Raw genomic sequence first — 24,115 nt, 5'->3', positions numbered from 1 at the left:
GGCAGTTCCCATATCCCTGCCTCCATGGCAGACCTTGAGCGTGTTTTAGGAAGCGGGGCAAGCACTCCTCTGTCCACACACGCCATCCTTATACCCCGCTCCCCCATCTCACCTCCTCTCAGGAACCTCCGCAGGCTGGATATCTCCGACCTTCCTGCTGTGTCCAGTCCGGACCTCACTCAGATTTTGGTGGAGGAGATGCTGCCCAACTGTGAGGTTCGGGGGTCTGACTGGGCCCAGGGCCTCAAGTTGGGGCTGGAGGAGCAGTCCCGAGACCCAGCCAGCAGCCCGGTCCCTGCCTAGCCTCAGCCCCCTCTCAGCAGGCTGACAGCTACTTGTGGCCTCCACCGACGTTCACTCAGCCGAAGGGTTGGGCTGGGATGAGGGGCACTGGCAGGTCTATACCCTGGGCTGACGTTCACAGGCTGTCCACACACTCCTTTCTCAGTTCCAGGGACCTCCTTCTCCTGCCTCCTCAGGTCTAGGGCTTCTGGCTACAAGTAGCTCTCCCTTGTGGTTTCCCCACGCCACGCCCGCCTCTGTGTCAGGCAACTTCTCTTAACTTGTGAGATTAACCCACCTGAGTGTGCTGCCTTTTCCTGCTAGGTGGTGCTACCTGCATTGTTTGGGGTTTTTTTTGCTTTTTAGGGCCACACCTGCAGCATATGGAAGTTCCCAGGGGTCATACCAGAGCTACAGCTGCTGACCTACACCACAGGTTCCCAGCAACGCTGGGTCCTTAACCCGCTGAGCGGGGCCAGGGATCGAACCTCCAACCTCCTGGTTCCCAGTCAGATTCGTTCCCGCTGAGCCATGAGGGGAACTCCGGGAGCTAGCTGCATTTCATAGAGATAGGTTCTTCACTATGCGGAATGACTCAGCTCCAGGTAGGCTACAGCATCCCTGACCCACACCCACCAAATGCTGGGAGCACCTCAAGTCCCACGGTGTCCCCCCACTGCCTCTTAACTGACTTACTGACTCACTGACTCAGCCTCAAATTCAGCTTTCTTGTTTGCTCCACTAAAAATTATCGGGGGAAAAAAAAAAAAAAAGGAGTTCCCGTCGTAGCGCAGTGGTTAACGAATCCGACTAGGAACCATGAGGTTGCGGGTTCGGTCCCTGCCCTTGCTCAGTGGGTTAACGATCCGGCATTGCCGTGAGCTGTGGTGTAGGTTGCATACGTGGCTCGGATCCCGAGTTGCTGTGGCTCTGGCGTAGGCCTGTGGCTACAGCTCCGATTCAACCCCTAGCCTGGGAACCTCCATATGCCGCAGGAGCGGCCCAAGAAATAGCAACAATAACAACAACAAAAGACAAAAAAAAAAAAAAAAATTATCGGGGCCTTTGAAATATTTTTCCTTTGCTGACTGGCAGGATAAGGTTTGCCAGTAGAGGGCGAGCAAGAAACATCCTCAAGAGGAAAGGCTTTTGCTTCCCGGTTCTGCTCAGGTGTGTCCAGAATTCCCAGCACCTGGGGATCAGCGGCGTCCCCTGGCGACCCCCCCCCTGCAGTTTTTAGAGGAATGCCTCCACTGAGGCACCCCCCTGTGGATGCTTCTCCATCACACCCCCGAAGATGGATTTCCAATAAATTCTGAGGCACCTTACCAAAGACTCCTTTATTTCAAATTTACTGTTAGTCATTTTGGCCGCATTCACAGCATGCAGAAGTTCCCAGGCCAAGGATCAAACCTGTGCCACAGCCGTGACAACGCCAGACCCTTTAACCACTAGGCCACCAGGGAATTCCAATAATTCTTTACATTAAACTTTCCCTGTTCAAATCACCGTGTGGTTTTTTTCTTTCCGGACTGGACCCAAACTGATACAGCACTGGCCTGTGGCGTATTCCTAGAGATAAACTTGCAAAGCTGGGATTGGGGGTTGGTCTGGTCCTGCCTCTGGCTTGAGTGCGTTGTGGGGCTTCCTGGCAACAAGAAACTAGACTTTAGAAATCCCTGGCACACAGCGGCATCACAAAAAGGCTATCGCCTGGGGTTGCGATGAGGTGCCAACTGAAGCACATACCCCGGGAGCCCCTAAGGCTGCTGTGCTTTTCACTGTGGTAGTGATGACAGTTCCAAAGATAGGGCTGGGCCCATTCCCTGGAGCACCCGTGAGTGCCCAGCTCAAGTCACCATCTCAAAACTGGCAAGCTCCCAGGACAGTCCCTACAAAATTCTTACAGCACCAGCTGATACTGCTGAAAAATACAACAAACCATTTAAATTTGCTGGTTCCTGGAGTTCCCGATATGTCTCAGCAGTAACAAATCCGACTAGTACCCATAAGGACGCAGGTTCAATCCTGGGTTAAGGATCCAGTGATGCTGTGCACTCTTGTGTAGGTTGCAGACAAGGCTCAGAGCCCATGTGGCTGTGGCACAGGCCTCAGCTGTGGCTCCAACTCAATCCCTAGCCTGGCCTAAAAAAAGACAAATGTAGAAATAAATTTGCTGGAGTTCCCGTTGTGGCTCAGTGGTTAACAAATCTGACTAGGAACCATGAGGTTGCAGGTTCGATCCCTGGCCTTGCTGAGTGGGTTAAGGATCCGGCGTTGCTATGAACTGTGGTGTAGGCTGCAGCGGCTACAGCTTCAATTAGACCCCCTAGCCTGGGAACCTCCATATGCCGCGGGAACAGCCCTAGAAAAGGCAAGAAGACAAAAAAAAAAAAAAAAAAAATGCTGGTTCCTGAGTCATGAGGGTTGAATTCTCCGTCTCCACAAGTTTCTCGTGAAAGAGCACTGGGAAACAGTGGGACCTAGAAACATGGGGACACAGAGGAAACAGTCTTGAACCCCCATATTCACTGGGAACCTCCCTTGCCAGTGAGAGGAGACCACCAGCAGTCCTGGGCTTGAAAACCCTGTGATGACCTCCTCTGAGGCAGATGCCTTGAAAGGCTGTCTGCCTTCCTCAAGACTCAGCACAAGCACCCCTGCTGTCACGGACCCACAAGTGCAGAGTCAAGCACGTTCAGGGGACAGCAGTTCACGATGACCAAGAAGGAACAGCTTTTATACCAAAAGAAGGGCAAGACTTGCAGACAGATGAATAGTCAGAACTCTGGGGAACCCATGCAGGAGTGGGTTCTTAGGTGTTAGGCCAGGGAGGGTGGATCACACTGGATAAGGCCACACTGATGGACGGGAGGGCACTTACCAGAGGTTCTAGACATAATGAGTGAGGTGGTGCAGCTGGGGGTGGTCCCGGCCGCTTTCTCGGTTGGCTGACTGGAACTTGGACTCAACAGTGACCTATGGTTACTAAGGCGAGACGCCAGAACTGCCTTAGCATAATCTGGAGATAGGATCCAAAGGCCTGGAGAAGCAGGAGTGCTGGATGGGCCAACCATGTTCGACCCGCACATCCACCCCAACTGTGCTCCACAAGGCGGCACCTCTTCAGTCACTCTGGACATCCGACTTTACCTGTTCCAGCGGCTGGGTGGTGTTTCTCTCCGACTGGAGCGTCTGCAGACCGATGCCCACAGCAACCAAAACGGTTCTGAGACTTTCCACTGGCCTGCCGCCACCCCCTGGCTGAAGAACCTCCACGCCCTGGGAGAAGCTAGGTGAGCCGAGTCTGGGGACCTGGACCCCCGCCCACCTTCGGGGGTGCTCAGGGCCCTTCCCACTCTGGCTTTTATTCCACCAGTATGCCGCCCTCCTCTGCGCCCTCTCCCTCCAGCTGTCCCAGTATCTGCACTTGCTGGGCGGGACTGCTGCTGCTGACAGGCAGGCTTCCTGAGGTGATCTGAACAGCTCCCAACCCGGGTGGGGTCAAGGGGGGGTCAGGCCAGGCTCCCTGGGGGGCCCTCTGTCCAGCCCCAGGCTCCTGGAGGTCTGGGATGAGGCGCCCCGCCTGCCTGCCTGCCTCCCCGCCTCCCCAGGCAGCCCAAGAGGCCCCAACAGCAGGGGCCCCTGGAGGGGAGGCATGTAAACAAGGACAAACACCCTCTGGGTCCCAGGGGCCTGGCTGTGCGTGTTCCGGGAGCCACGGTGCTGTGGGCGGGGCCAGCCCCCCCCCCCATGGAGCAGGGACAGACTCCCACCCCCGCTGTGCTGGGCAGCTGTGCCGGGCAGGAGCCCAGGCACCCGAAGGGATGTTGGAGGTGCAGGGGTCCCGGTAACCCACCCACACCCTCACTGCCCTCTGGCTTGGCTCCCCTTCCACCCCCTCTTCCTTCTGCTCCTCCCTGGCTCCCTTCTCGGCCTCTCCCTGGCTCCAGCTGCTTCTCCCTGACTCCGGCTCCGTCCGCAGACTCCCTGCTCTCTGCCCCAACCCCACAGCCCCACCCGCCCCTCTACATCCCGCCGCCCTCCCCCAAGGGGCTTCCCCAACCTCGCTCTCCACCTGCCCGACCCCTATCCTCTTGGTGCAGCTCTCCCCTCTTAGGCCTCCCTAGCCTGTCTCCCGTCTCCCCGCTCTCTTTCTTCTCTGTCATGTCTGTCTCTGCCTGTTTCTCCTCCTCCTCACCAGCCCCCGTCTCCACCCCAACCCTGACTCTGGGGGATGACAACCCCCTCCCCCCCCACCTCTGGCAGGGCCACTCCAGCCCTCCTCAGCACATTCACCGCCTGCCGCCTCTGACCCCGGCCAGGCGCCAGCCCCTGGCCTTGGCTTTGCCACTTGAGGACTCTGCCAGTCCCTGACACTTCCCAGCCCGGGCTCCAGCAGCGCTTGGCCTCACCCTCCCTCCGACTATCTCCCAGGCCCCTGGTTCTCCCCTCCTCGGCCGGCCTGCCTGCTCCCCGCCAGTCTCTGCAGCCACCCCTGCACCTTTCCCGAGGTCTCAGAAAACCAGCCCTGACACGCCAGAGGCCCCATCGCTCAGGTCTGCCTCCGTCCTGCTTCCCCCTCCCCCGCCCCGCAGCCCCGCCCCAGCCCCTCCCGGCCCCTGGGGCCCTCCCAGCCTCCAGCTCCCCTCCCCGCCTGCCCTGCCCGCGGACCTTGGATGGGCTGGGCTGGGCTGGAGAACCAGAACGACGACACCGCACCGGCACCGCGGGACACACTGAGGGACACAGCACGCGGGACCAGGGCTGAGGGAAGCGGCAGGGAGGGCTGAGCCAAGGCCCAGGGCACTGGAGCTGGCGGGAGCTGGACCCGACGGGAGGTAAAGAGGAAGGGGCCTGGGGTGGGGGCTGTCGGGCTAGGGAGGCAGCTTCCATGAAGGTGGAAGGAGGTGAGCCCGGGGATCCTAGCTCCTGGTGAGGGGGATGAACGGGGGGGGGGGGGGAATGGCCGGACGGCAGAGGCCCTGGTCTCTGGGTGGGGCTGGGGAGTAGGTGGCCTGCAGGCTGCGAGGCAGGTGCAAGGAGCTGGGCTGAGAGTGGGCAGTGAGGGTGTTGGAATGGGAGTGGAGCGGGACGAGGAGGTCCAGGAGGAGGGCTGGTTTAGGGTCTGGGACAGAGAGAAGCCTTGCTGGGGCCGGCAGGGACCAGAAGGCCCCTACCTGCACCCCAAAGGCCTCTGTGGCTCGTCTTCCAGCTTCCACAGCCGCCCCTTCCCTGGGCCGGGTCATGCGCTGCCCCAAGTGCCTTCTCTGCCTGTCAGCTCTACTCACGCTCTTGGGCCTCAAGGTGTACATCGAGTGGACGTCCGAGCCTCGGCTGGGCAAGGCCCACCCCGGACCCCGCGGCACCCCGCCAGGCCCCACATCCGCCAGCTCCGAGCCCACCCTGCCAGCTAACCTCTCAGCCCGCCTGGGCCAGTTGGGCCCACTGGCCTCCGCCTACTGGAACCAGCAGCAGTGGCGCCTGGGGACCCTACCCAGCGGGGACAGCACTGAGGCGGGGGACTGCCGTGCTTGGGGGGCTGCTGCCGCGGCAGAGATCCCCGACTTCACCTCCTACCCCGAGGATCTCCGCCGCTTCCTGCTGTCGGCAGCCTGCCGGAGCTTTCCGCGGTGGCTGCCCAGAGGCAGCGGTGGCCAAGTGGCCGGCTGTGAGGATCCCGACATCCCCTACCTGCTCTTGGCCATCAAGTCGGAGCCAGGACGCTTTGCAGAACGACAAGCTGTGAGGGAGACGTGGGGCGGGCCGGCTCCTGGGGTCCGGCTGCTCTTCCTGCTGGGGTCCCCGGAGGGCAAGGCAGGGCCTGACCTAGGCTCCCTGGTGGCCTGGGAGAGCCGCCGCTACAGCGACCTGCTGCTCTGGGATTTCCTCGATGTCCCCTTCAACCAGACGCTCAAGGACCTGCTGCTGCTGGCCTGGCTGGGCCGCCACTGTCCCGGAGTGAGCTTCATCCTGCAAGCCCAGGATGACGCCTTTGTGCACACCCCCGCCCTGCTGGACCACCTGCGGGCCCTGCCACCGGGCAAGGCGCGAGGCCTCTACCTGGGAGAGGTCTTCACCCAGGCCAAGCCCCTCCGGAGGCCTGGAGACCCCTTCTATGTGCCGGGGTCCTTCTTCGAAGGCGGCTATCCGGCCTATGCGAGTGGCGGCGGCTACATCATCGCGGGGCGCCTGGCACCCTGGCTGCTGCAGGCAGCGGCCCGTGTGGCCCCCTTCCCCTTCAACGATGTCTACACTGGCCTGTGCTTCCAAGCCTTGGGCCTGGCGCCCAGGACCCACAAAGGCTTCCTCACGGCCTGGCCAGCAGACCGCACGGCTGACCCCTGTGCTTTCCGAGACCTGCTGCTGGTGCGGCCCCTGAGCCCCCAGAACAGCATCCGCCTCTGGAAGCAGCTTCAGGACCCTCAGCTCCAGTGCTGAACCTTGGCGGGGGGTGGGGCCAGACCTGCTGGCCCTTCGGTCAGCCTCTCCTGCTAGGCCTCGATGGGAGGAAGGAGGTCCTAGAAAGGAGGCTGCTTGAGCCCCTCCTGGGCCGCCCAAGAGGTGACAGACTGTTTATGAAAAGTCCATACTCTTCACTCTGAGGCCTGGAGTCATCTCTGTGTCTGTGGGGCCCTGGGGTGGTTTACAGAGCAAAGCTCAGCTGCACCCTGACCTCCACACCAGACACTCTCCCCACCCTTACAGGGCAAGGCCAGCTCCCATGGCCTCCTGGTCACCATGCAGGACACCAGCCCTCCTCATTCTCTAGGAGACAGAGACCATCTCTGGAGGAACTCCCCCCGCTTCTCCATGCTGGCTGCTGAAGCTGACCCTGCAACTTGCGAAAGTTTCCAGGGGACATTAACAGCTCAACAGCCTAGGCCTTATTTATCTCAAGTGGAGAGAGAGGTGATCCCAGACCAGTCATGCAGGACTCTCCTCCCACATCCCAAACTCCAGCAAACAGAGACCAGGGGTGGCAAGGGACCAAATGCAGAGAGTTTATTCATGCACTGACCACCTCTCACCCCAAGTTCCACAGGCTGAACTGCCATGTCCACCCGCAGCCCAGAGGGCTTCCAGTCCAGGAGCCCTCGCCAAGGCCTTGCAACAAAAGGCAAAGAGGGGCCGACAGAAGCCCCACCACTGTAACAGTCTGGAGGAGCAGGGATAGTGAGCAGGAGCCCCCAGAACTGCCCTGGCCCCTGAGTACTTCGGAGGGAGCTGCCTGGGGCAGAGGGCAGCATCCTGCCAGCTGCTCCACCCTTTGGGGTGGAGCTCTCTCTTGGGGCCACTGAGGTGGGCAGGGGTGGGGCCAGTGGCCTCACTTCTCAAAGTGGTCCAGGGGGTAGTGTTCACCATACGTCTGGAGGTGACGGGCCAGAGACTCCTGCTGCTTGCGGAGCTGCGCAGGCATCTCCTGATACACGTCCGAGAAGAGCAGGTTGGGATTGGGCTTCAGCTTCCGCTCAGCCTGCTGAAAGGCCTCCATCACCTGGGGGACAAAGGGCAGTGGACGGGCAGCAGGCTTCCTACCTCCTGCCTGTGGGACCTCAGCGAGGGAGTCGCCCCCGAGCCTCATGTTCCCATCTGGATGATGGAGGTGATCATCACAGCAGCAGTGACAAGTAACGTCCCAAATCCTGGCACATCCAGCCTTAGTAGGGCCAGGGGCTGTCCTAAGAGTGGGCAACACTTCCAGCCTCTCTGCAGCCCTAAGAGGCAGGCAGCTCAGAGGTGTGGACACTGAGGCGCAAAGAGAAGGAATGTGCCCACTGGGCCGCACTGCCTCTGACACCTGATGAACAGGGCCCAGGTGCGTGGACTCTGGGTGGACACTTTTAAGTCACCTAATCCACAGACAGGCTTCTGGAGCAGGTACCCCCAGTACCCCTCTTCAGAGACGAGGCGCTGAGGGCAGACATCGCCTGGGACACAGCTGAGGTGCACGCGCCCAGGCATCATGGCATCAGAGACGTGGCCAGGGGCCTTCCCCAGACAACCAGCAGGACGGACCCCTGCCCCAGCCACTCCACCCTCCCCTAACACAGCCTCTGGGGTGGGAGCCACTGGAGCGCGGCCTCCCTCACCTTCTTGCGGGACTGCTTCCTCCAGGCCTTCTCCTGCTCGTCGTCCCACCAGCCCCGACTCTGCAGGTAGTGCCTCAGCCGGGAGATGGGGTGGTCCTGCTTGTCCCAGTAACTGACCTCGTCCACCGAGCGGTACGCTGAGCTGTCATCACTGGTGCTGTGGTGCCCGATCCTACGGGGGCGGGGGGAGTGGAGGGGGCCCAGGGTGAGACGGGGGCCCTCGGGTGGTCAGGAGGGAAGGGCCGGACTAGAGAAAAGGTGGAAGTGGAACCAAGGCCAGGAAGAGGCTACAGAGCACAGGGTGATGGGGTCCTGCTGTGGAAACAGCCATCGACATTGGAGAGACGCTGAAGACAGCAGCTGTCAAGGTTGGGGGACGACAGGGGCAGCAGGCACCTGTAGGTCATGGCCTCAATGAGGAAGGGCTGGTTCTCTGCCACAGCCCGCCGCCGGGCCTCCTTGGTGGCGTTGTACACGGCGAACACGTCATTGCCGTCCACGCGGATGGACAGGATGCCGTACCCGGGGCCTCGAGCCGCTGTGGGGACAAAGAGGCAGGTCAGGCCCCAGGGCCCAGCTGAGACAAAGAGCAGGGCGTGGGGAGAACGGGGAGGAGAGGGGAGTGCGGGGTGGGGAGAGGCCGCCAGGGCCCATACCGATGCCATCCCCGCGGTACTGCTCGGAGGTGGGCGTGGAGATGGCATAGCCATTGTTCCGGCAAAAGAAGATGATGGGGCACTCCAGGGTGGCGGCGAAGTTGAAGCCGGCATGGGCGTCCCCCTCACTGGCCGCCCCCTCTCCGAAGTAACAGATGACAACCCTGTTGGCATTGGCCCGCTTGGCTGCGTAGGCCGCCCCCACCGCTGCGGGAGCAGAGACACATCCCATCAGAGCTCACACCCAGCAACCCAGCCCCCAACCCTGGGGCTCAGGCTGGCTGTCACCAGGCTCTGAGGGGAAAGGAGACACCTGACCACACTCCCAGAAGCTGCCCCACCCTCAGCCTTCTCTCCTCAGCTGATGGCAGCTCCATCCTTCCAACTGTTCCAAAAACTGTTCCAAAAACATCAGCATCTTTGTCTCCTCACTCCCCACACCTGCTCCACCTTCGAAATGGAGCCAGAATCGGGCACCTCTCCCCACCTCCCTCGGCTCTCCCCGTGGCCACTCTGGCGGCCTCCTCACCAGCCCCTGATCCTCCCACCCAACCTGTCACCCTCAGGGCAGCAGCCAGATGCCTGTTAAAGTCATTGCACAGGTCTCCTCCCTTACCTCCAGCTCTGTCCACTCTGGGTCAAAGCGTCTCCAAGAGTCACACGACCCCACCGAGCCACACCCCTTCCCCACCTGCTGACTTCTCTCCTCCCTCAGCGCCCCCACCCCCCGCCTGCCCAGGGGCTCCTCCCAGCATCTCAACCCCGTCAGGCAGGCACCTGCCTCAAGATCCCACAGCCTTCTGACCTATGCTGTCACCTGTGACACCTGTCCCCACCTTCCCCTATTACACACCACTCCCTCTCGGCTTTCTTCTCCCCTGGAGGCCTCACTACCCTGGACGTCCTCCACATACGACTCCATCCTGTTTCAGGGCCATCTCCCCACCAGGTCAGCACTCGGAGAGCTGAGGTCTCCGTTCACCTCTGTTCACTGCACCTACAACGGCGCCCAGCACACAGCATGGACTCCGTACATTTGCTGAGTGGTCACTGAAATGGAAGGTGAGGGCCAGGCCCCAGCTTATGAAAACCCTACAAAAGGGAAATCAGCGAAAATGCCACCTCCTCCCAGGAAGATGCCCTGCCCACCCCCCACCTCAGGGAACAGCACAGGCAGGGGGGGATGTGCACGCCAGGCCCTCTGCTAGGCCCCGTGCACATGGGTTCACACGTCTGCCCTGGAGCAGAGAGTAACCCTGACCAAGCGCAGGCTCCGGAGGGCAGGGAGGCAGCTCCAGGTCCACGGTTTCTGCATTGGGCGGCTGCCAGCCCGGGAGCCAGACCCAGACCTGCTCTGTGGGCCTGCTTCCCAAGCAGTCGCCTTTCACAGAAGCCACATGGGCTGCACTAAGCATCGCAGGCTTCTGGAGTGAGCTTTAGGGGAGTCAGACTCTGAGGAAGAAGCACAGCAGGCCCTGGATCGAGAACCCAGGCTCTGGAGCCCACAGTCCACAATCTGAGTCCCTACTCTTCTTGTACCTGCCAGGCGACCTTTAGCAAGGGCCTAGGCACGTGCTCTGTCCCATGCAGCTGGCTGTGCCTGTGTACGGACAGACAGGGCGGGCACAAACGTAGGAGTCTGAGAGCGTGATCGTGCCCACTTGAGCCAGCCCAACAGGGTGAGGACACCTGCAGAGTCCTCCTGCCAGGGTCCCAGACGAGGGGGGCCTCGTAAGTGGAGTCCAGACCAGCGCTCAGACCATGGTGCCCACCAGGAAGCCTCTGGAAGGAGTGGAGGAGGGCCAGGGCCCCTGCAGGGCAATGCCGTTGGTCTGTGTCTGCCGGGCGGGCACAGGTTCTCACCCTGAGGGATCTGCGTGGCCAGTGGAGAGGAGATAGTGACGAAGTGGCGCTCCCTGCAGCCGTAGTGGACGGGCATCTGGCGGCCCTTGCCCAGGTCGCTCACGTTGCTGTAGCACTGGGCCATGAACAGCTCCAGGGGGTAGTCCCGGTACATGAGCACACCTGCGGTGGGAGGAAGCAGTGGGGACGTGGCGGGTGGTGCTGGGGGACAGTCTCCAGGCCAGACCCTTTTTGCCGGGATCCCGCCTGCAGGGCAAAAAGGGTCCGGCCTGACCTGCCTCGATAGGGACCCCAGGGCCAGGCCACAGACAGACGTACCTGCCTCCCGGTACTGGCCAAACACCAGGTCGGTGTTGTCCAGGGCTGCTGCACTGCCCACGTGCGTGCCCTCCTCGCCATAGTTGGTCATGTAGAAGGATATCCGGCCCTGGGGGTGGAGAGGGCCCGGAGGCCAGAGTTCAGTTAGGCTGGGCAGCAACAGAGAAATATCCAGATGCCGACCAACTCCCGATGACTCTGGGAATCGGCAGATGCTTCCCAAAGGCTGGCTCTGGGCCAAGCCACACTGGCACTCCTGCTTTCATGGAGGAATTGCCAGGTTGGCCAGAGCCAAGGTGATGGGGCTCTGTGACGGGAGGCTGAAGGGGTACCTGCCCCACCATGGATGGGCATCCGAGAACAAGGCCAGGCCAAGCAAAGGTGGGGAGGGTGGAGGTTTCCAGGAAGAGAGAATAAGAAAGGTCATGAGGCCATAAGGGCTGGGACATAAAGGGGGTGGTAATATAACCAGACTTTACCCTGGGGATGGTGGTCACCCACAGGGGACAGTTCTCAGGGGAGCAAGGTTTTAGAAATGTCTCTCAGGCTGCCTTCTGGGGGACAGGTGGAGGCGGCAGGGAGAGGATGACCCAGTCCTGAGAAAGAGAGTCAGCGGTGCAGTAAGCAACAGCCCCTGCCGCTGGCTACACCAGTGCCCAGGGCAACTCCCTTCTCCTGAGCCCCCCAATCCCAGAGCCTGGAAAAGCAGGCTGCCACCCTCCTTGACAGCCAGAGGTGGCCATGGGACACAGTTCTGGCCAGAGAATTCTGGGAAGTCTACTCTTAGTTTCTTGATAAAAGCGATCACCGCATGCCGCTACCTCCCGCTCCCAGCCCTTGTGCCCGCTTTGCACACAGCCATGAAGCCTGGACCTGCAGCAGCCATCTGGTGAACATGAGGCAACAAGCACAGGACGAGCGCCAAGTCGCCCACGATGAAGCAGAACGATAATGAGTCTGGGTTCCTGATGGTAGTACTGAGCGGCAGAATGGATCTCTAACCAAATACCTAGGGACAGAGTGAACGAGGAGGGAAAGTGATGACGAGGGGGTGGAAGGGGACAAGGGTACACACTAGGTCCCCAGCTTGGGCAGATGGAGGATAGGAGCGCCCTTTACTGAGCTATGACCCAAGGGAAAAAGAGGAGCAGGTCTGGGAGGAAGGTGCTGAGGTCAAGTCTAGGCAGGCTGAATTTGGGGTGGAACAGGCAAGGCAAGAAGCCAAGCAGATCTGGGGCTAAGAGGCAAAATCTGGCTGGAGATCCAGGAGCCCCGGCCCAGGGACGGAGGTCAGCAGGACTGCGCGGAAAGTGAAAAGGAGAGGGCTGGATCAACGCCCGCAGGCCGCCTGTGCCCAGGCCTCGAATGTTCCCCGGGCCCCGACTTCCGTCACAGCGGTGAGCCAGAGGAACTGACGCTTTCTTCTAAGTGGGGAGCCAATTAAAACTTAATTGACCTCGCAGTGCCGAGTGGGCAGATGTTGGGTGCTGAAGGCCTGGCGGGCTGTCAAGGCTGGCATGAGGAGCCCGAGAGGGGCCCCCGGAAGAAACAGACCCTGGGCTCGCAGCCGAGGTCCCCTGTTGCCTACCCAGCATCCCACCGCTATTCCTCTCTGCTAACGGGGCTCAGTCCACCACAGGCAGCAACTGCCCAGACTGAAAGACTACTTTCCCAGCCTCCCTTGCAGCTGGGAGTGTCCAGTGAAATATATGATGCTATTTGGTGGGACTACCTGGAAAGTTCTATAAAGGTGGGTGTGGGGAGACAGCTGGGTGGTGCCATGTCTGACCCTCACCTTCCTTCTACTTCCTGCCTGAAATAAGATGTGATGGAGGGAGCTCCAGCAGCCACTTGGTTCGTGAGGGGCCCTGGAGGCTGGAAGCCAGTGCTGGGGATCCAATGACATTTGGTGCCACCCTACCAGCCGCAGACCACCTGTTTTCACATTTCTTTTATGCAAGAGGAAAAAAAAACTATTAATCTGTTTAAACTACTGCTTTTGTTTTTGTGGATAGGGAAGGGCTGTTACTTTACAGATAAACCTAATCCTAGCTAATAAAGGCTGAAACCTGATGGCTGTAATGATCTTACTGAGGGCTTCTGGGTCAGCCAGGGACAAGGGGCTTTACAGGCTGGGTCTCGCAGATTTCCCGCTCTCACCCTGGGGGGTGGGGGTAGGCGGGTTCTCTTGCTATTTGTTTTTTACAACACTGAAGAAACTGAGGCAGACAAGAAAAATCACCTGCCTAAAAGTCACAGTTGTGACTGGGCCCATGTCCATCGGGTTCTACCACCCCTGACTGTGCAGCCCAGCCAGAGGGAGGAAGGAGCCCAGGCCTATGGCAGAGGGTGGGAGGAGTTGCCTGGCGCTGAGGCTGTGCAGAGGGGGGCAGATGGCTGAGGCCATGGGGAATGGGAGACAGGTGATGCTCCTGTGAGCCAAAGAACCAGGGAGCAGGTTGCCTGCCAGATCTGCTCAGCACCGTCCTCCGCAGGCCTCATGCTTCAGTCCACATCAGGGGCTTGATACAAAGGCAGATTCCCAAGCCCAGCCCCACTCCTGGGTGTGGGGAAGCTAAGGGCCAGCCTACCCAGCACTCTTCCCACTTTTCTAACAGAAGGCCCCATGCCCCTGCTCTCCGTCTCCAAGGCCTTGCGGGGTGGGCTCCGTGCCTCTATTCCCTTGGTTCCTGGGGATGGGTACACGGCCCCAGCCCGGCCGGTCAGTCACCTGAGTTGGTCCGTGGAGGGGTCTGTGATCAAAGCCCGGCCAATGAGCATTAGCCCTGGGCCTATTGTTGGAACATTAGGCAACAGACATTCTCTCTCCACTGCTAAGCAGAAAGGAGGATAACTGCAAGGCTGGTCCCCATGATTAATAGTAATATTTCCTGTGTGGGGGCTAAATGCCAGTTTCACTGTTCCTAAGGCCATTATACACATGCCACCAGCAATCCTCACAGCAACCCCATGAAGTGACTATAGCTGAGAAAACTGAAGCACCGAGAGATTAAGCAATGTTCCCAGGGCCACAAAGCTAGAGTAACAGAATGAAGACTCCAGTTGCACAGCTTGCTCCAGAGGTCATATCCTGCACTACCTTTCCTTGAGCCTGGAGCTTCCCATGACCACCCTGGCTTAAGAATGAAGGAAGACAAGGCAAAGGAGAATAGAAAAGACATTCAGATAGGGAAACAGGTCTGTGGAGGCCCCTGAATCCAGCCGTACCTGAAACAGGTCCCTCTGTACCTGCAATTATTTGAGTCAACAAACTCCCTCTTTGCTGACACTGCTTTGACTGGGTCTCTGGCCACTATTCTGACACTGCCAAGTGTACCAACACAGCACACTAGACACGGGCACTCCAGGAAGTACTGAGGGTCACCGTTTCTCAGGACTGTGAGCATCCGAGGGGCAGGGTGGTTGAGTCTCTTCCTGCCTGCCTTCTACCAGCACAGCTAAGACCCCAGCCCAGTGGAGTACTTCTGCCCTCGGGAGGACCTTCCCACCCTCCTCCTCCAGAGCCCCAGGAGAATCCTAGGAACTCTAAGGGCCTCAAGGCAGGGATCTCCATTCCACCCCTTCCTCCTTGGGAGCGGTCTTTTGACCCAAACACAGATAGGAGCACCTCAGAGGATCCCCAGCCAGTCCCCACTCACCTGCCTCTGGGACTCGTAGAGGATGCGGTCCATGGTGTTGAGCAGTGTCATGCTCTTGTAGAACTTGAGCACCTTCTCCTGGGGCAACTGCAGGTGGAGGCAAACAGACGTGGGCTGGCTGGCACCAGAGAGGAGACGGGCAAGGGGCCTGGACACGGGAGGCTCGGGGTTGGGGGGAGGCAGCCTCTCACGTGGGGATCCTCGCTGGGGTTGATGATCTGGCCCTGCCGGTCCATGACACGATAGATGGGAATCCCAGAGATGACATTCGGCTGGATGAATTCTAGCTTGTCTATAAACTCCGCTGAGGCCCCTGGGAACTGGGGCTTGTCATCCAGGGAGGAGAAGTGCTGCTGCTGCTGCTGTCTCTGGGGGTGCTGGGGGTGGAGGAACACCGTATCAGAAGCAGCAGGCAGCACAGCCAGCGTGGATTCTGGAGCCTGATGCTCTGGGCTCCACCACCTTCCCAATGTGAGACCTCGGGCAAGTTCCTACAACCGCTTTGTGTTTCAGCTCCTCAGCTGTAAAACTGGGGTGAAAATAATAACATCTACCACACAGGGTTGTTGTAAAGATTATATGATCTGGAGTTCCCGTTGTGGCTCAGTGGTTAACGAATCCAACTAGGAACCATGAGGTTGTGGGTTCAATCCCTGGCCTTGCTCAGTGGGTTAAGGATCCAGCGTTGCCGTGAGCTGTGGTGTAGGCTGCAGACGCGGCTCGGATCCCGCATTGCCCTGGCTGTGGTATAGGCTGGCGGCTACAGCTCTGATTAGACCCCTAGCCTGGGAACCTCCACATGCCACGGGTGCAGCCCTAAAAAGACAAAAAGACCAAAAAAAAAAAAAAAAAAGAAAGAAAGAAAAAAGATTACATGATCTAATAAAGTGGCAGACAGCTCGAGAACCAGTAGCTATTATCGTCAGAGGCCCAAACTCTTCATCTTGGCATTCAAAGCCTCCCCAGTCTGACCACAGCTACCCTCTCCTGGCAACTCCCCATGGCCACCCCAGATACACACACACGCACCCATGCGGCGACCTCGAGTCACCAGATGGGCTCTTTACTGACCCCTCTCCCCGCAGGGAGGCCACCCAGCCTAGAGCACGCCTGTGAGCCCTTAAGAGTCAGCCTGCCTGGGTTCGCATCCCTTTCGGCCTGACCATGGGAAAGTAACCCCCCCCCACGTCTCCCCTTGCTCGTCTGTGACACAGAGAACACCTCATGGAAAGGTCATGAGACTTAGACAAAGTCACACATATAAAATGGTGAGCAGAGTACCCGCACGTAAATGCTCAGAAGGACCCTGGGCATGGTCTGTGCCACCACAACTCTGCACTCGTCTATTGGGCCTCTTCCCCCGCCACCTGGCAAACGGCTCCACACGCTTCGCCACCCTCTGCACCCCAGGCCTAACTCCCTCTGGTGCCCACACTGACTCATTCAGCAAATATTTGAGCACCTGCCTGTTCCACAGCCCGTGCTGGGTTCTGGGGACTTAAGAGGAAAGACACCTGTCCCTGCCGCCCAGCAAGAGAGACAGGTGCTCAACAAGTGACACCGAGGGTGATATGCATTCTCCCGGGGGAGCCCATGGGCAAGAGCGGAGTGGCAAGAGGGTGAGTCCCCATCCCAACCCCCAGGGAGTGATGTGAGAGCTGGGACCCAAGGACATCTAGGAGTTGGGGAGGGGGCATCTGAGGCCAGGGCAACACAAACGCAAAAGGCAGACAGTGAGGAAGGTGCGGCCCTTGTGGAACTAACTGGGCATGAGCCCCACAGGCACACATCGCACCACTGACTCAGAGGATGCCCGGCGGGCAAAGCCTAGAGGCCTGCACGTGCACGGGGAACCCACCCCTTTCTTGAGCTAGAGCACCCTGAACTGGGCTCAGAAGTGCAGAAGGGCCCCCCACTAAGCACTGGCTGGGTACCAGGCTGAAGTCCACACGCACAACCCTCACCGAGACCTCAGAGCACTTACTCTTGCTCTTCAGAAGAGGACCGAACCGAGGTTCCAGGAAGCAACACAACCTTCCTGCCCCAGGCGCCAAGTCAGTCAGGACGGAGCCTCAAACCTGGGCCGGGCCGACATCCAGACCCCCAAACCCAGGCTCCCAACGCCAGCTGCCACTGCTGGCCTGTCTTCCACTACTCTGCATCTTCACTGCCCATCAGTCACCAGGTTCCTCTCAGCTCAGTAACTGTGGCTTCGCTTCCAACAGGAACTACAGAAAAGGACTGGGTTGGCCATGAGCTGGATCTCACACGAGGCGCTCAAACGCGTCCCCTGCCCTCCCTGCTTTAGGTGCAGCCAAGAGGCCACCCAAAGGTCCAGCAGGGGAAGGTGAGCATGCATATGTTTACCTGCGTTTGCGGCTGTGAGGAAATAAAGGAAATCACACTCCCAACGGCAAGGCGGGTCCAGACATGACAACGTCACAGAAGCAGCCCAGGCCTCCAAGACCGTGCTTCCCCCTTCCGAGCGCTCAGAGGGCGGGACCCTTCTGTTCACCTAGAGGACTATTTATCTTGTGTCCGTCTCCCACTCACATTGCAGGAAGGCCAGGAACATGTCCTTGTGTGTTTACAGAGCAGACCCTCAACAGGCAATTACTGACCAAACAGCTGAAGGAGCAGTTAAGTTCACCAGCTCAGGATCAGACTGACCTGGGTTCCAATTTCTTTTTCTTTTTTTTTTTTTTTCTTTTTCAGCCACCTCCAAGGCATGCCCAAGCTCCCAGGCCAGGGATCAAACCCACCGCACAGCAGTGACCCACGTCACAGCAGTGACAATGCCAGACCCCTAACCTGCTAGGCCACCAGAGAATCCCAATTTCCTAGCTCACAACACAGCCCTCTGCAAAACATCCTGATTCTTTGAATCTCCTCATCTGCAAAAAGGCTGCAGAAGTCTGCCACAAAAACTTCCTAAGGCACACAAAGGGTTCAGGACAGGCACGGGACGAGTTGCCTGCTCTAAATCTGGTAAAAGGGAAAAAACAAAATCTAGGAAGGCCAAGAAATGAAAAGGGAATTGCCTGGCACCTCAGGAAGATGGGAAAAAGCGAAAGTGGGGAGAATGACTGACTGCGCCTCAGAGAGGAGTTAACTCCAGCCAGAGGCCCCAGCAGACACTCCAGGGGAGATGCCTGAGGAACAGGACAAGGGCTGCTGTCTGGGGAAAGGCACCAGGACGGGAGGCCAAGGGCTGCCAGGGCCAGGAGGCCGGGTCACGGGCTCAGGACGAACCCTGGTTGTCAGGGCAGGACTATCTGCCTCCAAAGACTGGAGAGCTACCGCCAGGGCCCCTTGATGCGCCCCCTGACCCTGGCCTTGGCTGCGTCCCTTCACCCTGGGCCTGTAGAGATGATGGCAGTAACCCACCCCAGGGTTACTGTGCTGATTCCATGAGTGACCAAAGGGCTCAGCACTGCATGTGGCGCCGGGAAGTGCTCCATTACGGGAGTGGGCAGTAAAATGCCCACAGGGGAAGTAGGTGTCTCAACCCATTTTTTCCCTCTTTCAGGCTGGGGGCAGGGGGTTTGTCCTGGGGGCCAGTGACTTACCTCGGCAAAGGCTGCACAGATTTACACAAAGCCTGAAGCCACATGCTCTCCCACCACCAAGGGCAGAGAGGTCTGCTCTGGAAGGCCAAGTCTGCCCCACGGGTCCTGGGGTGGCCCCTCCTCAAAGTCACTCCAGGCCATAGAACTAAAGCACCTGGAGCCTCTGTTTCCTCACATGCAAACAGAGCGAGGTGATGAGCGGCTATCTCACGGATGGTCCTGAGGATCAAACAAGCTCAGATGTGCACGAGTGCTCAGCCTAGTGCCTGGCACAAAACAAACTCTCGAGAAGTGAATACGGATCATTAGCAAATGTATTTGATGGCCGTTGTGGTCAAACAAGCAGACACTGAATATTTGCTACAAGTCAGGCCTGGAACTGAGGTCTGGAGACAACAGGGAGAGACAAGTGACACACTGAACACTCAAGTCACAATCAAGAGGGGCGCTCTCAGAGGAGGCAGGATGGCCAAGGGGTTAACACAAGGCAGGAGAGGACCAAGGGCTGGAGAGCTAAAGGGCCTGTGTTTGAATCCTGGCTCTGTCCCTTTCCAGCCACATCACCCTGGGCAGGAGACAGTCTCCCTGAACCTGCGTCCCCTTGTGAAAACAAGAAGAATTTCTACTTCACAGGCCCGGGGTGAGGTAGATATAAAAGCACCAGTCACAGCTCTGGGAGGAAGCTGCCAGCATCAGATGGAGCAGGAGGAAAGGCTTCCTAGAGACGCAGAGTGAAACCGAGGGCTGCAGGACGAGCAGGGGTGAGCCAGGGGCTGGGGAGAACACTTCAGTCCTGAAGCACAAGCTCTAAGGCAAGAGGAGACACCCTGGCACCCCGGAGAGCCCCAGCTCCCAGCAGGGTGCCCCCCACCAGGTGGGCACCCACTGCATGATGCCTGTGAGCTCAGTGAACCCACTGAGCACCCAGGTGAGGCAGCACCATGACCACACCTTCAGGAAACAGAGGTGGCTCTGAGGGATTAGGGGACCTGTCCAAGGCCTCAGAGCTCAGAAGAGGTGACATCAGCATATGAAGCCAGGCAGCCTGCCTACTACAGAAAAGCTGGAGACAAGGGTCGGGTCCAGGAGTTCCCTTCGTGGCTCAGTGGTAACCAACCTGACTAGGATCCATGAGGTTGCGGGTTCAATCCCTGGCCTTGCTCGGTGGGTTAAGAATCCAGCGTTGTCGTGAGCTGTGGTGTAGGTTGCAGATGCGGCTCAGATCTGCATTGCTGGGGCTCTGGCGTAGGCTGGCAGCTATGGCTCCGATTTGACCCCTAGGCCGGGAACCTCCATATGCTGCACGTGCAGCCCCATAAAAAGACAAAAAAAAATAAAATTAAAAAATAAAAAAATAGAAGGGTAGGGTCTGGCCACGGAAGGCTCTGTTAACTGAGTCCTCTGAAGCTAGGAAGCTAGGGCCATGTAATCCCGCCCTCTCTCGAGTCTGAGACACTCCGCCGTTGAAGGGCACAAAGCTGAGCCCAGCTGTACTTCCAGCTCAGGAACGTCGTGACCTTGGCAGCAGTCTCTTTCCGGGGGATCTGGTTGGGGAGGCCAGGGGAATGTGGAGACGGATCGAGGCTGTCTCTGGCCTCAGGGACCCAGGGGCTTTAGCAGCATCAAGCTCCCTGAGCCACTGAAGGTGTGAAGCCCCCCTCCCCTCCCTACATCAGTCCAGGCCACACCAGATTCACGGGCCCCAGAGAAAAGCAGCCGTCATTGCTTGAGCCCTCACTGAGCACAGTCTACGTGGTAAATGCTTCATAACTGCTTTAGTCCTCACATCTCTCTGAGGGAGGTACTGCCGTTGTCCTGTTTCACAGACAGACACCAGTGTTGGGTCAGGAACGCTTCACTGAGGAAGTGGCCTGTCAGCCAACACCTGGAGGACCACACTCCCTACAAAGAGCTCCGGGCAGAAGGGGCTCATCCAAGAAGGCGAAGGTGGCCAGTAGGGCTGAAGGGCAGGGAATAAAGGGCACGTGGGGACAAAAGGCTGATGACACACACTGGGATGGGACTAAGGAAGATGGTGCAAGACTTGTGCATACCTTGCAGTGTGGCAGCATTAAATAGAATAATGGTGTGAGCTGCCATTATTTTTTATTATACAAAGTGCTTCATGAAGACACCAGCCAAGAGGGAGACTAACCCCTTTGGTTTCACGCCACGATACACAAGGGGCACCGACCACGCAGAGGCGCAACACTGGAGCCTCGGACAGACTGCCTGAGCAGCTGGGTCAGAGAAATAACATTAGTGATAACTGCCACGGACCCAGCTCTAGGTGCTCCCCGACTTCCAACAAGACAGCAGGCACTCCAGTCACCCCGCTTGCGAAGCGCGGAGAAGTGACTGGGCCGAGGTCCCGCTTGCTTCTTGAGGTGGTGGCTGGGAAACCAATTCAGGACTCCTGGACAATGAAGTTTCCTTCCTCTTTTCCCTGAGCACTAACATATCTGCCAGCAACTGGAGTGGGAGGAAAGTCAGACTCAGGCAAGTGCCTGCAGGGCAATGCAGTATAAAAGGGGACAGGAGATAAGGAGCCTTCCTCCCACCGCAGCCTGCTCCAACAATCCAATCTGTCCACTACAAAGCAACTTCCCAACTTCCCAAGGCACCATCCGACAGGGCAGTCACTAACGGCTTGAGGCATTTTAAATTTAAACTCAGTAAAATTAAATAAAATGAAAACCAGTTTCTCAGTCATACCAGCCACCTTTCAAGTGCTCAGCAGCCACATGCGGCTGGCCAGTGGCTACTGTACTGAACAACACACCAACAGAAAACTCCCGTCACCACGAAAAGCGCCACTGGCCAATCCTGGACTAAAACCTTGACTAAATGCTATTACTGCTTCCCTCTTCTTGAAAAAAATCTCTTTTTTAATCTTAAACAAATGGGATAAATAAAAATGGAGGGAAAAAAAGGGACTCTAAACACAAATAAACAAAAAGTAGGGGCTCTGAAAGACCTCCTGCTCCTCCACCCCACAAAAAAAAAAAAAAAAAAAAGGAGGGGGAGCTCCCGTTGTGGCGCAGCGGAAATGAATCCCACTAGGAACCATGAGGTCGCGAGTTCGATCCCAGGCTTTGCTCAGTGGGTTAAGGATCCAGTGATGCTGTGAGCTGTGGTGTAGGTTGCAGACACGGCTCGGATTTGGCATTGCTGTGGCTGTAGTGTAGGCTGGCAGCTGTAGCTCAGATTTGAATCCTAGCCTGGAAACCTCCATATGCCCTGGGTGCGGCCCTAAAAAGCAAAAAAAAAAAAAAAAAAGAGGGGAGGCAGGAAGGAAGGGCAGCAAGGGGACTGAGCCAGGCAAGAAGCAGATTTACTCTGCCCTAAAAGGCCTTTCCTTACTTCTACTCCTGCCCCAGTCCAGCCACCCCACCCCCAACCCCCACCCACAGGACCAGCCAACAGCCTCCAGGGAGATCAGCTGCAGAGGATCTGATAGCTTAAAAAAAAAAAAAACAAAACAAAATGCACAGAGAACAGCCCAAGGGCAGGGACTGTCCCACTTCCATCTTGCTCCAGGAACCCTTCTGAAATTAACTGCCTCAAGTGACTCCCTTCCCAGGCCCACCCACACCTCATTCCCAGCCTATTCTCCTTCCCTGGCTAGAGCTTCTTCCTACAGATTCCATCTTCCCTTCCTAATAATTGGGGATTAGCCGGTCTGGCCCAACCCCACAAAAAGTCTTATTTTTCTTTCATTTTTCTTTTTTGGCTTTTTAGGGTTGCACCACGGTACATGGAGGGTTCCAGGCTAGGGGTCAAATTGGAGCTACAGCTGCCAGCCTACACCACAGCCACGCTGTTTCCAAGCCACGTCTGCGACCTACACCACAGCTCACAGCAACGCAGGATCCTTAACCCACCGAGCGAGGCCAGGGATGGAACCTGCAACCTCATGGTTACTAGCAGTATTCATTTCCTCTGCACCAGGACGGGTACTCCCCCACAAAGTTCTGATAGATTTCCTCACCAACCCAGCCCTTTTCCCTCATCTCCAAAGTCAGTTTCTGTCCCCTTTCAACAGCAGCCAAAATCCACTCTGCCCTCGTCATGGGCACATCCAGTCCTTGGCACTCTTCTGTGTTCTTCACAACAATCTGTTGTTAGCATTTTACTGGCTGGCGGGGGTGGGAGTGGGGGGGATTAGGTCCAGAGAGAAGCAGTCCCTTGCCCAAAGCTAAAAAACTAGAAAACAGCAGATCAGGGATATTGGTCCCACATGGTCTAGCTTCAGAGCACACCTTCTTAACTACTTACATGTGAAAACAATCCACAGCTCTTCTGCAGCCCACTGCCTCTCTTCCCCTTAAGAGGGGCTCCCAATTAGATTTCTGCTGTGAAAGCTCTCATCAACCTAAAGGAAGGCTGACCCTGCGACAAGAAATGAGGCATTTCTTACGTGTTCCTAAGCAATGTGGACAAGTGCTCTGTCTGGACCTCTCTCCCTCCTCGTCCACCCTCATTAGCTGAACAAATACTTACTAATCATCTCCTTTGTAATGATCAAGACAGACAAGGTCAACAGCCAGGTACTGCATCAGGGGACCCAGGATCAAACGACTTTTTTACACGATTCATTTTAAAATCAGAGCAGGAGTTCCTGTTGTGGTTCAGTGGGTTAGGAACCGGTCATAGTGTCCATGAGGATGCAGGTTCCACTCCTGGCCCCGCTCACTGGGTTAAGAATCTGGCGTTGGCCCCCAGCTGCGGTTCCCATTCCACCCCTAGCCTGGGAACTTCCATATGCTGCAGATGCCCCAATAAAAAGTAAAAAAACAAACTAAAAAAAACCAGAGTTGAAGCAAAAAGGCACTATAAAAGCCTGTGCTGGGGTATCTGCTCTCTCTTCTCTTCTTGGAAGGGGGAGTCTTTCCCAAGAAGAAAATCTTTCCTTTGTAAACGCAATTTCACTCTCCAACCCCTGAGGAGAAAGGTCACACTTTCCCCCCATGTCCTCCAAGAGGCCTCCCCGGGGCATTGGTGGCAACTAATAAGAAACGCCCTCCCTCACTTTCTCCACGTTGTCTTCCTCCCTGAGGGTCCACAAAGAAGCTGTCCCGCTTTGCCTCTCCTAAGGAAGTGAAACTTCTTCCCTTGAGGGTCCGCTACAAGATGTTTCTGCAGCCCTTCTCCCTTCAACCGCCCTCCATGTACTCCCTACAGGGACGCCACACTCTGAAGAAGGAGTTAACATTTCTATACCTTCTCGGGTACCTCCCCAGTACTCACAGATCTAGCCAGACCCCGAGCCCCAAGCCGCCGCAGAAGCAGGAGGCCAGCCTGGCCCAAGCCTTGACTGCGCTCCCAAACCCTCGCCACAGCCACCGCCAACGCCATCTTGACCATTAATACCTCAGAGTAGCGTCCCCCTCCTTGGCGAGACTGGGGCTGCCCCTTCAGGAGCCTGACTCAAATACCAGGATCGCTCTGCCAAGAAACCACCTGCTACTAATCCTGCGGTCTTTAGGACACATATATAGGTGGGTAAAATAATCCAGATTTCCCCAAATTACTCCGATCGCTTCACCGGAGTTATTCCTCTTAACAGGCAAAGCAGAGGGCAACTGAGCTCGGCTTCAGGGTTTCAGGGCCCCGGGGCCTCGGGTAGGACGAGCTCATGCCAAGGCCCGCCCTCTCTTCCCTTCTGTCCAATG

At 57.7% G+C, this 24,115-nt stretch overlaps 3 protein-coding genes and 1 long non-coding RNA gene across 10 annotated transcripts in view; 2 read left to right on the top strand and 2 right to left on the bottom strand.

Moving 5' to 3' along the window:
• The window catches only part of ATP5SL (ATP5S like), a 158,538-nt gene extending 156,748 nt beyond the window's left edge, over positions 1-1,790 (top strand). For all 4 annotated transcript variants that reach the window (XM_021094422.1, XM_013988612.2, XM_005655872.3 and 1 more), the window contains one exon: positions 123-1,790. In XM_021094422.1, the coding sequence (XP_020950081.1) occupies positions 123-303 (181 nt within the window). In that variant the 3' untranslated portion in view covers positions 304-1,790. The remainder of the gene's footprint in view (positions 1-122) is intronic.
• LOC110260992 lies at positions 1,608-4,172 on the bottom strand. Its single transcript, XR_002344662.1, has 3 exons — positions 3,436-4,172; positions 3,167-3,325; positions 1,608-2,427 (listed from the first exon to the last, which is right to left on the bottom strand). It is a non-coding gene; the product is annotated as an uncharacterized LOC110260992 (long non-coding RNA).
• B3GNT8 (UDP-GlcNAc:betaGal beta-1,3-N-acetylglucosaminyltransferase 8) lies at positions 2,322-6,887 on the top strand. Its single transcript, XM_013988607.2, has 3 exons — positions 2,322-3,578; positions 4,720-5,123; positions 5,498-6,887. The coding sequence occupies exon 3, from the start codon at positions 5,530-5,532 to the stop codon at positions 6,721-6,723; it is 1,194 nt and encodes a 397-aa protein (XP_013844061.1). The 5' UTR covers positions 2,322-3,578; positions 4,720-5,123; positions 5,498-5,529; the 3' UTR covers positions 6,724-6,887.
• Positions 7,263-24,013, bottom strand: BCKDHA (branched chain keto acid dehydrogenase E1, alpha polypeptide). Of its 4 annotated transcripts, XM_005655860.3 has the most exons (10): positions 23,691-23,807; positions 22,719-22,832; positions 15,063-15,248; positions 14,872-14,958; positions 11,213-11,321; positions 10,895-11,056; positions 9,032-9,238; positions 8,772-8,913; positions 8,376-8,547; positions 7,263-7,780 (listed from the first exon to the last, which is right to left on the bottom strand). In XM_005655860.3, the coding sequence occupies exons 3-10, from the start codon at positions 15,105-15,107 to the stop codon at positions 7,610-7,612; spliced, it is 1,095 nt and encodes a 364-aa protein (XP_005655917.1). In that variant the 5' UTR covers positions 15,108-15,248; positions 22,719-22,832; positions 23,691-23,807; the 3' UTR covers positions 7,263-7,609.

This window comes from Sus scrofa, chromosome 6 (assembly GCF_000003025.6).
Source record: "Sus scrofa isolate TJ Tabasco breed Duroc chromosome 6, Sscrofa11.1, whole genome shotgun sequence".
In the NCBI taxonomy this organism is placed as follows: Eukaryota; Metazoa; Chordata; class Mammalia; order Artiodactyla; family Suidae; genus Sus; species Sus scrofa.
Note: the sequence above shows the minus strand (reverse complement) of the source record. Positions and strands in the feature narration are given on the sequence as shown.

Coding starts and splice junctions, on each gene's coding strand:
- BCKDHA (XM_021093214.1), bottom strand. CDS start 23,807: ATGGTCAAGATGGCGTTGGCGGTGGCTGTGGCGAGGGTTTGGGAGCGC. Junction 8,914..9,031: donor GTACCGCGGGGATGGCATCG/GTATGGGCCCTG, acceptor TTGTCCCCACAG/CGGCTCGAGGCCCCGGGTAC. Junction 8,548..8,771: donor ATTGAGGCCATGACCTACAG/GTGCCTGCTGCC, acceptor CCGCCCCCGTAG/GATCGGGCACCACAGCACCA.
- B3GNT8 (XM_013988607.2), top strand. CDS start 5,530: ATGCGCTGCCCCAAGTGCCTTCTCTGCCTGTCAGCTCTACTCACGCTC.